This window comes from Salmo trutta, chromosome 3 (assembly GCF_901001165.1).
Source record: "Salmo trutta chromosome 3, fSalTru1.1, whole genome shotgun sequence".
In the NCBI taxonomy this organism is placed as follows: Eukaryota; Metazoa; Chordata; class Actinopteri; order Salmoniformes; family Salmonidae; genus Salmo; species Salmo trutta.
The window spans coordinates 66195543-66208079 of NC_042959.1; the positions used below are offsets into that span (position 1 = coordinate 66195543).

Here is a 12537-nt window from a genome sequence, read left to right on the forward strand (position 1 = left end):
ATTGCTTCTGTGGACAGGTGTCTTTTTTACAGGTAACAAGCTGCGGTTTGGAGCACTCCCTTTTAGAGTGTGCTCTTAATCTCAGCTAGTTACCTGTATAAAAGACACCTGGGAGCCAGAAATCATTCTGATTGAGAGGGGGTCAAATACTTATTTCCCTCATTAAAATGCAAATCAATTTATAACATTTTTGACATGCGTTTTTCTGGATATTTTTGTTGTTATCCTGTCTCTCACTGTTCAAATAAACCTACCATTAAAATTATAGACTGATCCTTTCTTTGTCAGTGGGCAAACGTACAAAATCAGCAGGGGATCAAATACTTTTTTCCCCCCACTGTATGTAAATAAGGTATCCTTCATATTTCTAATACATTTGCAAACATTTCTAAAAACCTGTTTTCACTTTGTTATTACAGGGCATTGTGTGTAGATTAAGACATTTTTAAAAAGACTTAAAACATCTTAGACGGGCTGTAATGTAACAAAATCTGTCTAAAGTGAAGGGGTCTGAATTAGAGGTCGACCGATTAATCGGAATGGCCGATTTCAAGTTTTCATAACAATCGGAAATCGGTATTTTTGGACGCCAATTATAATTTTTTTTTTTTTACCTTTATTTAACTAGGCAAGTCAGTTAAGAACACATTCTTATTTTCAATGAAGGCCTAGGAACGGTGGGTTAACTGCCTTGTTCAGGGGCAGAACGACAGATTTTTACCTTGTCAGCTCAGGGATTCAATCTTGCAACCTTACGGTTAACTAGTCCAACGCTCTAACCACCTGCTTTACATTGCACTCCACGAGGTTACGCGAATGCAGTAAGAAGCTAAGGTAAGTTGCTAGCTAGCATTAAACTTATCTTATAAAAAACAATCAATCATAATCACTAGTTAAACTAGTAATATCATCAACCATGTGTAGTTATCTAGCCTGTCCTGCATTGCATATAATTGCGTAGGTACACGTTGCTCCAACCATAAACATCAATGCCTTTCTTAAAATCAATACATAAGTATATATTTTTAAACCTGCATATTTAGTTAATATTGCCTTCTAAGATGAATTTCTTTTAACTAGGGAAATTGTGTCACTTCTCTTGCAAACAGAGTCAGGGTATATGCAGCAGTTTGGGCCACCTGGCTCGTTGCGAACTGTGAAGACTATTTCTTCCTAACAAAGACAGCCGACTTCGCCAAACGGGGATGATTTAACAAAAGCGCATTTGTGAAAAAAGCACAATAGTTGCACGACTGTACCTAACCATAAACATCAATGCCTTTCTTAAAATCAATACACAGAAGTATATATTTTTAAACCTGCATATTTAGCTAAAAGAAATCCAGGTTAGCAGGCAATATTAACCAGGTGAAATTGTGTCATTTTGCGTTCATTGCACGCAGTCATAGTATATGCAACAGTTTGGGCCGCCTGGCTCGTTTGCCAGAATTTTACGTAATTATGACATAACACTGAAGGTTGTGCAATGTAACAGGAATAACGTTTTGTTTTCGAGATGAGAGTTTCCGGATTCGACCATATTAATGACCTAAGGCTCGTATTTCTGTGTGTTTATTATATTATAATTAAGTCTATGATTTGATAGAGCAGTCTGACTGAGCGATGGTAGGCACCAGGCTCGTAAGCATTCATTCAAAATAGCACTTTCGTGCGTTTTGCCAGCAGCCCTTCGCAATGCATTGCGCTGTTTATGACTTCAAGCCTGTCAACTCCCAAGATCAGGCTGGTGTAATCGATATGAAATGGCTAGCTAGTTGGCCGGGTGCGCGCTAATAGCGTTTCAAACGTCACTCGCTCTGAGACTTGGAGTAGTTTTTTTCCCCTTCCTCTACATGGGTAACGCTGCTTCCAGGGAGGCTGTTGTCGATGTGTTCCTGGTTCGAGCCCAGGTAGGAGCGAGACGGAAGCTATACTGTTACACTGGCAATACTAAAGTGCCTATAAAGAACATCCAATAGTCAAAGGTATATGAAATACAAATCGTAGAGAGAAATAGTCCTATAATAACTACAACCTAAAACATCTTACCTGGGAATATTGAAGACTCATTTTAAAAGGAACCACCAGCTTTCATATGTTCTCATGTTCTGAGCAAGGAACTTAAACGTTAGCTTTTTTACATGGCACATATTGCACTTTTACTTTCTTCTCCAACACTTTGTTTTGCATTATTTAAACCAAATTGAACATGTTTCATTATTTATTTGAAGCTAAATTGATTTTATTGATGTATTATATTAAGTTAAAATAAGTGTTCATTCAGTATTGTTGTAATTGTCATTATTACAAAAATATATTTTTTTTAAATGTAAATGTTTTTTTGCTATATATATATATATATATATAAAATAGGCAGATTAATCGGTATCGGCTTTTTTGGTCCTCCAATAAATCGGTATCAGTGTTGAAAAATCATAAAATCGGTCGACCTCTAGTTAGGATTTCCCTTCACTGGAACTAAGGGGCCTAGCCAGAACCATGAAAAACAGCCCCAGACCATTATTCATCCTTCACCAAACTTTACAGTTAGCACTATGCATTGGGGCAGGTATCGTTCTCTGCCAAACCCAGATTCGTCCGTCGGACAGCCAGATGGTGAAGCATGATCCATCACTCCAGAGAAGGCATTTCCACTGCTCCAGAGTCCAATGGCGGCGAGCTTTACACCACTCCAGCTGACACTTGGCATTACGCATGATGATTTTAGGCTCGTATGTGGCTGCTTGGCCATGGAAACCAATTTCATAAAGCGCCTGAGGAACAGTTGTTGTGCTGACGTTGCTTCCAGAGGCAGTTTGGAACTCGTAGTGAGTGTTGCAACCGAGGACAGACAATTCTTATGCGCTGCGCGCTTCAGCACTCGGCGGTCCCATTCCGTGAGCTTGTGTGGCCTACCACTTCATGGCTGAGACGTTGATGCTCTTAGACGTTTCCACTTCACAATAACAGCACTTGCAGTTGACCAGGGCAGCTCTAGCAAGGCAAAAATGTAACAAACTGACTTGATGGAAAGGTGGCATCTTATGACGGTGCCACGTTGAAAGTCATTGAGGTCTTCAATAAGGCCATTCTACTGCCAATGTTTGTCTATGGAGAAATTAATGGCTGTGTGCTCAATTTTATACACCCGTCAGCAACAGGTGTGGCTGAAATAGCCGAATCAACTAATTTGAAGGGTTGTGTCCACATACTTCTGTCTGTGTGTGTATGTGTATGCACACACACACACCAGGTGTGTGAGCCTTCCCAAATCATGTCCAATCAGTTGAATTTACCACAGGTGGACTCCAATCAAGTTGTAGAAACATCAAGGATGATGCCTAGTCAAATAAAGGTTCAATAAAAAATATCAATGGAAACAAGATGCACATGAGCTCAATTTCGAGTCTCATAGCAAAGGGTCTGAATACATTTGCAAGAATTTCAAAAAACCTGTTTTCGCTTTGTCATTATGGAGTATTGTGTGTAGATTGATGATAAAAATATATATATATTTGATCAATTTTAGAATAAGGCTGTAACGTAACAAAATGTGGAAAAAGTCAAGGGGTCTGAATAGTTTTTGAATGGAACACACACACACACACTGTATTTTAATACCTTTTTAAGACTTCCTGGTAGATGTTTTCTAAGACACATTTTCCATCTGTTTCACCAGAAATCAGATCCTTTTCCTATTCCACATTTTCAGGGTGGAAAATGGTCAAACAATTAATATATACCTTCACTTAATAAATTACTAAGCTTTCACTTGACACCAAATTTGACGTGCTGCTATGAACGTCACTTTAGTGCCCATGGGTTCCCGTATGTTATGTAAAGTCCCTCGTGCTGAGAGGTGTATGTAACATCTTATGAATGAGAGATGTGTATGTAGCGCCCTATGAATGAGAGAATGTAACATCCTATGAATGAGAGATATGAGTGTATGTAGCACCCTATGAATGAGAGAATGTAACATCCTATGAACGAGAGATTATGAGTATATGTAACATCCTAGAATGAGATACTGGCCCCTGTAACATCCCTCTATTCTGCTTCAGTCAAGTAGTCAGGAGGACAACCCATGGGGCTTTCTTTAGCTCTGTCTCCAGGCTACAACCCACCGGTGCTGCTATTGCTGACACTTAATCCACTCTGGGTAGGCCTGGGTGATATACGACTCATATAGGCCTACACACCCATATCGCAATTACACTGAAGAGGCCAATACACAAAACTGTAGGTGTAAACCCCTCTGATAAAAATAACAGCGGAACAAAACATGAAAGTCGTTCTACTCTACTGCTACGCTGATGGTTAAGAGTGTTGGGCCAGTAACCGAAAGGTTGCTGGTTTGAATCCCTAAGCCAGCAAACTGGAAAAATCTGCCGTTTTGCCCTTGAGCAAGGCAATTAACCAACAACTGCTCCCCGGGCGCTGATGACATGGGCGTTGATTAAGGCAGCCCCCCACACCTCTCTGATAAATGCTGAAGACACATTTCAGTTGAATGCATTCAGTTGTGCAACTGTCTTGGTGTTCCTTTTCCCTTCCATTTTCTGATGACAGTCTCCTGATGCCTAATCTGAACGTTTTCTGAACATTCTGTGAACCCGCCACTTACCCTACTTTTGATCAGGATAATGATATACAGGCTTGCAAAGAAAAACACCATCACCACCAAGCCATCTGAGATATCAGAATATGAACAAATAGAGAGCAAACACACAACCTGTCATCTCTACTGTAATATCCTCAAACTCTCACATTGAACCATTCACAGTGAAACAAGTGCTGTATCATGCTAGTCAGTAAACCAGCCAAGTTACTCAAACTGCTTCTCTCTTGTTCTCACTCAATCCCTGTTCCATTTTAGGACAATCAGCTGAAAAGAAATGGATACAAACGCAACATGAACCCACTAAACTCCTGGCTACTTGTAGATTGCAATCTAGACCTATAAAGTAATACATTGAGGCCACACAGTTTGGTATTGCCATCCTTGTGGGGACCAAAGAATTGATTCCCATCCAAAATCTTATTTTCCCTAAATCTATGCCTAACTAACCTTTAACACTACGCCTAACCCTAAATTAGCATTTTTCCTCATGGGGACTGACAAAATGTCCTTGTTTTACTATCCTTGTGAGGACTTGGTACCACAAGGATAGTTCACACACACACACACACACACACACACACACACACACACACACACACACAAATGTGAAATAAAAAAAGGTAGTGAAACAGACTGAAGGATGTAGCAAAACCTACCAAACGCTGAATAGAAACTATTTTCCGTTTCACACTACTGCCACCCACCTCTCTTGTTTATCTTCCCCTCTTACTTCTGTCTGCCCCGATCACTCTTCATCTCTCCTCACAGATATAAACAGACTTACCGTCTGCAGCACATGCTCTCCTTCCCCCTTCTCCATAATGGGGAAGACTCACCGCAGGCAGGGTAACTTCTGTTCTTACTGGAGGGGTAGGAATGTAAATGTACCCTAGGTTTTAAGCTTCCACTGTGCTTATGTGCATTTCAGAATCTATGCCTCCAGATAGCCATGTATCTCCCAAAGACTACCCAACAAGTGTGAAGAAGAGGAGGTGGAGAAAGAAAGAGTGAGATGTGCATGGAAAAAAATGGGACAGACCGATGCACTCTATTAACCGGCTGCTCGCTCAGCAACCAATCCAGTCAGGCTCTATGATTTTCTAATGTCTCCCTTCAACCAATCGCTGTCGGTCTGGCACACACACACCAGAGAGAGGGAGAGATAAAGGTGGGGGTTGGCCATTAAAAGAGGTAGATGAAAAGAGGAGGGCTTTAGGGGGGCTTTTGAAGTCAAAAGGGAGAGAAAGCGCAAGAGAGGGGGATGGAGTTCCTCAGGGTCCAGTCTCAATAGCTTAATTATTCAGTTCCTGATAGCAGGGACGGTCATACCGACCGGCAGACACACAGTCTGTGTGAGGGAGATGTTCAACACGATGCAGAAAAAAGTCAAAGTCAGCTCTTTTTGGTGTTTTGAAAGGAGCAAAAAATATCACCATGGGTGAACATGGCTGTGTTCACACAGGCAGCCCAATTCTGATATTTTTTTCACTAATTGGTCTTTTGACCAATCACAGATCTTTTCAAATATGTTTTCAGAGCTGATCTGATTAGTCAAAAGACCAATTAGTGGAAAAACGATCAGAATTAGCTGCCTGTCTAAACACTGCCAATGCATTTAAAAAAAAAAAGATTAAAATAGAAAGTGTGAATCATCTTCTAGCGGGTTCAGTCACTTGCTGATGAGTCGTACAGAAAACCATACAATTGCTAACTATCTCCCACTCTGTTCTAAGTGTTTGTATGCCGTCTGCGAGAGAGGGAAGTCAGTAAGACTAATTTGCATAACTCACTGTACTCAACAGGGAAGTGAAAACAGTCAGAGGAAGAACCAAATGAGACAGATGGAGATCAGCCTCCACCGTGGGAAACATAGCCTAACCTTAATACACCAGGCATAACTCAATAGACCTTGAAAAGACGAAGATGTCCCCTTCAGACCTCTACTACAGTGTAATAACAGGTCAAGAGGCCTCCGACCATAGTGACATCCTGAATGAGGCAGGTCTGTGTGAGTCATAGAGAAATTCCATTAGAGACCCAATTTACATCTGATAGGAAAGATGTGATTGTAGAATTCATTGTGTGCATTCACTTCTCTGAAAAATACTTTTTTTACAAATTTTTTTTTATACATAAATCACCTTTTAGTAGACTAACGTTTGGTTTTGATTTGTTCCAGTAAGGTCTCTAAAGTAGGGCTCTCCAACCCCACTGTCCTGTAGATTCACTCCAACCCTAATCTAGCGCACCTGAGAGTCTAATAATTAGCTGGTTGATAAGAGGAATCAGGTTAGTTACAACTGGGGTTGGAGCAAAAACCTACAGGAAGGTAGCTCTCCAGGAACAGGGTTGGAGCAAAAACCTACAGGAGGGTAGCTCTCCAGGAACAGGGTTGGAGCAAAAACCTACAGGTGGGTAGCTCTCCAGGAACAGGTTTGGATAGCCCTGCTCTAGTGTCCTTCCTGGAGGCCCTCAGGCAGAAAAGACTGGACAAGAAATCAAAGTTCATGAACCCCTGGCTGTCCTCACAGAAGGGGTTGGAACTTGGAAGGCTTGGAAAACAAAGTGTTCAAATGGTAAACGGGTGATATCATGATCATTCCATTTCCAGACAGGACTAAGAACTCATTCACATTTCGCTAGCTCCTTGACATGGAAGTGTGAACCTCTACGGGCTAGGGGGCAGTATTGAGAATTTTGGAAAAAAATATGTGCGCATTTTTAACTGCCTCCTACACCAACTCAGAAGCTAGAATATGCATATTATTGTTTAGGTTTGGATAGAAAACACTCTGAATTTTCTAAAACAGTTTGAATGGTGTCTGTAAGTATAACAAAACTCATATTGCAGGCAAAAACCTGTGAAAAATAGATTTAAAAAAAATGAGAATTTTGTGACTGTACTATTTAGTGTCATTGTTTTAAAGATACCACAGTGAGAAAGGATTCAGTTCGCAACTCCTACGGCTTCCACTAGATGTCAACGATCTTTAAAAAGTTGTTGGAAGCATCTGTCATGAATACAGACCGAATTAGAAAGCTTACAAGTTGACACGTCATCACTTCATTTTTTGCGCCTGCGCATGAATCTGAGAAGAGTGTTTTTGTCATAATCGTTTATTCTAGACACTTGATAGGTTGTGTGAAAATATTACTGATGTTTACTGATGTTTCACGTTAAAAATGGACCAAAAGATTAATGCTAAACAACGTTTGACATGTTTAAACAAACGTAAATAGATTATTTACTAGGTTTTCTTTAGCTTTTCGACGTGACTTTACACTGCCCACCTCATTTTGTGGGAGCCTACTGAACGCTAACTATTTGGACATAAATTATGAACTTTGTCAAAAGAAACCACATTTGTTCTGGACCTGGGATCTCTGGCAGCGCCTTCTGATGGAGATAATCAAAGGTAAGGGGATATTTAGAATGTTATTATCGATATTAGATGATGCTAATGCTAACGGTATAGCTTAGCTTAGCTTAGCATATAGCTTATTGTTGTTAGCATAGTACCCAGTTTATGCAAAATGTGATTTCCCAGTAAAGTTATTTTGAGATCTGGCCATTCGGTAGCAATTACGAGATGATAATATATTATTCTTTGAATGACAATATTATAATTTACCAATGTTTTCGAATAGTAATTCCGTGATTTGTAATGCTGGATTCACTGGGTGCATTCGAGCCGAAAAAAATTCTGAATTTCACCGCGACTGTAAATGCTGTTTTTGGATATAAATATGAACTTGATGGAACTAAAAATGCATGTATTGTATAACATAATGTCCTATGAGTGTCATCTGATGCAGATTGTCAAAGGTAAGTGCATAATTCTAGCTAGTTTTCTGTCTGTTGATGCCCTTCTTTGAATTGGCTAAACATTACACGCAGCTATTGTCAATGTACTCTCCTCACATAACCTAACTTTATGCATTCTCCGTAATGCCTCTGAAAATCGGACAGCGTGGTTAGATTTAGGAGATATATCTTTCAAATGGAGGAAAATAGTTGATTATTTGATTATTTGAAATGATTACTCTTGCAGTTTTGAATTCCCCGCCATGGTCACATGACAATGAATCCCAATACCGGGATAAGATCGGGATAAGATCCTCAACAGGTTGAACACAAATGCTTATCAAATGGTTCATGGCATATATTTTCAGTACAGAGGACTTGACCCCTAATATGACTTGTCTGTGACTGAGCATGTAGCCTATGATATGACATAAACGTGCACAAATGGTAGGCTTCTGGCTCTCTGTTCTCTCATGGTGACGAATAGAGCAGCTCTAGTGCAGTCAGGAGTGTAGCTGAACCAGGAGGGGGGAGGTTCTTGCTATTGTCCTGTTAGCAGCCACAAGCTGCAGGGGGAGGACCCAGTCCCAGAGCCCAGGGTACCAGACTGCAGTAAGGCACCTGCTGAGCTCATGACTGTGTCCACCAGTCCCCAGTGTGTGGGAGTGAGTTCTGACGTTCCCAGTGTGTGCCTGTGTCAGTCAGCTGGCTTTACCCCTGCCTTTGTCTGCTCAGCCCTGCCAGCACCAGAGCTGCTGAGTCTCCAGACAGACACAATGATGCTTCCTGGTGTCAAAGCTCCCTTTAGAAAGGGCTAGACATGTGCCCACTTACCTAACCATTTACATCAACACCTTTGACCCAAATCAGAGGTGTACAGGGTCAATTTTGTAGTATAGAATTAGCAATCACAGATTATACCCACTACAATAAAGCAGCCATGTGCCTGGTAATTAGCTAGTAACTACCGTAAATTCCGGACTATAAGCCGCAACTTTTTTCCCACGCTTTGAACCTCGCGGCTTAAACAATGACGCGGCTAATATATGGATTTTTCCCCGCTTTCAATTTTTTTTCTCCAAAAAAAAAAAAACATTCTGTGACGTGCTCAGTTTTTTGGCGGCAGGAAGCTTTCATTAGACCAATGAAATTGCCGAACGGGTTAAGGTCAAAAACTTTTTTGTTTACTGTTTAGATTAAATTGAGCGCTCTCAAACTTCCCATCATTCTGATTACGGTAGTCATTTTGTCACCCTCATCATGGCAAAGACACAGAGAAATGCATATGATGCAGCTTTCAAGTTGAAGGCGATTGATCTGGCTGTTGGAAAAAGAAATAGAGCTGCTGCACGGGAGCTTGGTCTTAATGAGTCGATGATAAGACGTTGGAAACAGCAGCGTGAGGAATTGACTCAGTGCAAAAAGACAACTAAAGCTTACTGCAAATTTTTTTATTTCTTGTTACAAGCCGTATTTTGTTAAAGCCTATTTATTTTTGTTACAAGCCGTGTTTCGTTAAAGCCTGTGTAAAGTTAATTTGTTTCAATGTACTGGTAGGCACCTGCGGCTTATAGACATGTGCGGCTTATTTATGTTCAAAATAATATATATATTTTTTAATTCAGTGGGTGCGGCTTATATTCAGGTGCACTTAATAGTCCGGAAATTACAGTAGTCAGCATATCAACAATGTTAAGAGATGGAGACTACTTCAAATCTCACAGAGTTAGTCTGATAATTCAATGTCTAGTCCAGACAGCGTCTGTAATGGAACTTTGTCTTTACAATGACAGCCTAGGAACAGTGGGTTAACTGCCTTGTTCAGGGGCAGAACGATAGATTTTTACGTAGTCAGCTCGGGAATTCGATCTAGCAACCTTTCGGTTACTAGCCCAACGCTCTAACCACTAGGCTACCTGCCGCCCATATAACAGCCTGTACCAATATATTCAAACCAGGTGAATATATGATCTAAGAAAAGGTGCTGCGTCATTCACATGGCAAAGTGTTGGAAATGGGATTATAATTCCCCACCACACCCACTCAGCTAGGTTAGAGCGTTGGTCCCACAACCGAAAAGCTCGCTAGTTCAAATACCCGAGCGGACAAGATGAAAAAAAATCTGTCAGACGCGTCCTTGAGCAAGGCACTTAACCTACATTTGCTCCAGGGGTGCCGTACTACTATGGCTGACCCTGATAACACATTTCACTGCAATTGCACCTTATATATGAAAATAAAACATATTGTTTTATGTATTTTTTACTCAAGTGTTGACTATGTGTAGGTTTATAACAAGTCTGGTCCTGTTCTTTATTAGTGATTTGACATGTCTGCAACAGACCCTATGATCTAGGCCTAGGCTTAATTAGTACAAGTGGGGTTATGTTTCCAGATGGGATCTTTTCTGGGCTATAGCCCATGTGTGGCTGTACTGAGAAAAATGGTAATTGCATCTTTCTGTGGGCACTAACTCTGCCATTGGTTTGTTCAGCAAAGCCTATAGGGGAATTGAATGGCGTTTTTGGATAAACGCCGAAGGGTCTGTTGCAAACACAGGTTAAGGAGATGTTATGTTTTGTTCTATGAGAATCTTCATCAGCTAATGTCACTGTGAATTAATGTACATGTAAAACACAAAGCACATAAAGGCTTCATCATTAATAAAGGTCATGTTAACTGATTGCAATGATCTCAGAAAAAAAACACATCAGATCTCCTGAGCCTGTATTAACCTCAGACCTTATTTTCTGCCTTTATTGCAAAATCCTATTGTTTCGCCATTCATTTTTCTCCATGGATGAACGAGCCAGAGGTAGCTCATTTCCAGGTTTTAGGACTACAAAAAAAGAGCACAGTTTTAGGACTACTAGAAAAGGGCACAGAGCTCAACAAAGTTCTGGCCCGGATATGTGTAACCGATGTGAAATGGCTAGTTAGTTAGCGGTGGTGCGCGCTAATAGCGTTTCAATCAGTGACGTCACTCGCTCTGAGACTTGAAGTAGGGTTTCCCCTTGCGTTGCAAGGGCCGTGGCTTTTGTGGCGCGATGGGTAACGTTGCTTCGTGGGGTGTCAGTTGTTGATGTGTGCAAGGGTCCCTGGTTCGAGCCCGGGTTGGGGCGAAGGGAGGGACGGAACTTACACTGTTACATATGGACCACCATCTCTCCCAACTGCACACAATCATCAGGGTCTTACTCGTTAGGGCACACTGTAGCAAAACATTTTGCAACAGAAAACAATGAATGAATATGACACTGCTGAACTCGAATGTCAGGAGGAGTACAGGGAAATACCCCCGTGTGACACAATGGTAAACTGCCTTTCAAGAGAACTCAGTATCTTCAATAAAATAATTTGAGGTCAGGGATCCAATAGTGATGAAACGGTGGATTTAAACATTGAAATGTACCATAAGAAGTTTTAGCTACAGTAAACGTCCTGTAGCTACGGTAGAGAGGGGGGAGACATGAGACATTGGGAGTCCACGAGGTGATACCCTCTGACCACCCCGGGCGCGCGCACATGTCCTCTTAACAATAAAAGGTTTTCCTCTCAGTTTCAACACCCTTTGCCTCTGAATCATCGCTAGAGAGACCGACGACATATAGGCTACTTCCTGGCACACACATGGTACCCAACAACAATTACAAAGGAAAACATATGTGCATACCTATGTCTCACGTTTATACCACGTATTAAGTAACAGCAATGAAGTTGTTTCCTATTGTAAGTTAGCTAACTACATGTTTATTGTCACTTCCATCTCGATATGCCTTGGTGGCAAAGCATAAATTAACCCCCACCCCCATTTCGTACCCATTCCTTTCTCTTGAGAAATGCGCCCTCAACTGAACTGCTAGCCACCAAGCTAACAAGTAATTTCCAGAAACTTTAAAAAAGGTGAACAAAACAAAAAACGTGACCACGACTTGTTACTTACGGTTGTCAAGAGGGGTCGCATCTGTTCACTGGCCTCTTCTTCCATTTGTCCAAATTTCTGTCCCCTATCCTCTGGGAGAATTTGAATACCGAAATACCCTTTTTGACGTGTCACCGACACTAACTCGACTGACTGGCATTTTTACTAACCTAACGTAGCGATTTT

General features: G+C 41.0%; 1 protein-coding gene across 2 annotated transcripts in view; it reads right to left on the reverse strand.

Annotated features, from left to right (window-relative positions):
- The window catches only part of LOC115184468 (sodium bicarbonate cotransporter 3-like), an 83897-nt gene extending 71360 nt beyond the window's left edge, over positions 1–12537 (reverse strand). The window contains exon 1 of one of the 2 annotated variants that reach the window (XM_029745372.1): positions 12373–12537. In XM_029745372.1, coding sequence (XP_029601232.1) covers positions 12373–12417 — 45 coding nt within the window. In that variant the 5' untranslated portion in view covers positions 12418–12537. Of the gene's footprint in view, positions 1–5408; positions 5590–12372 lie in introns of those variants that run through there. The other variant, XM_029745373.1, reaches the window with a different exon arrangement.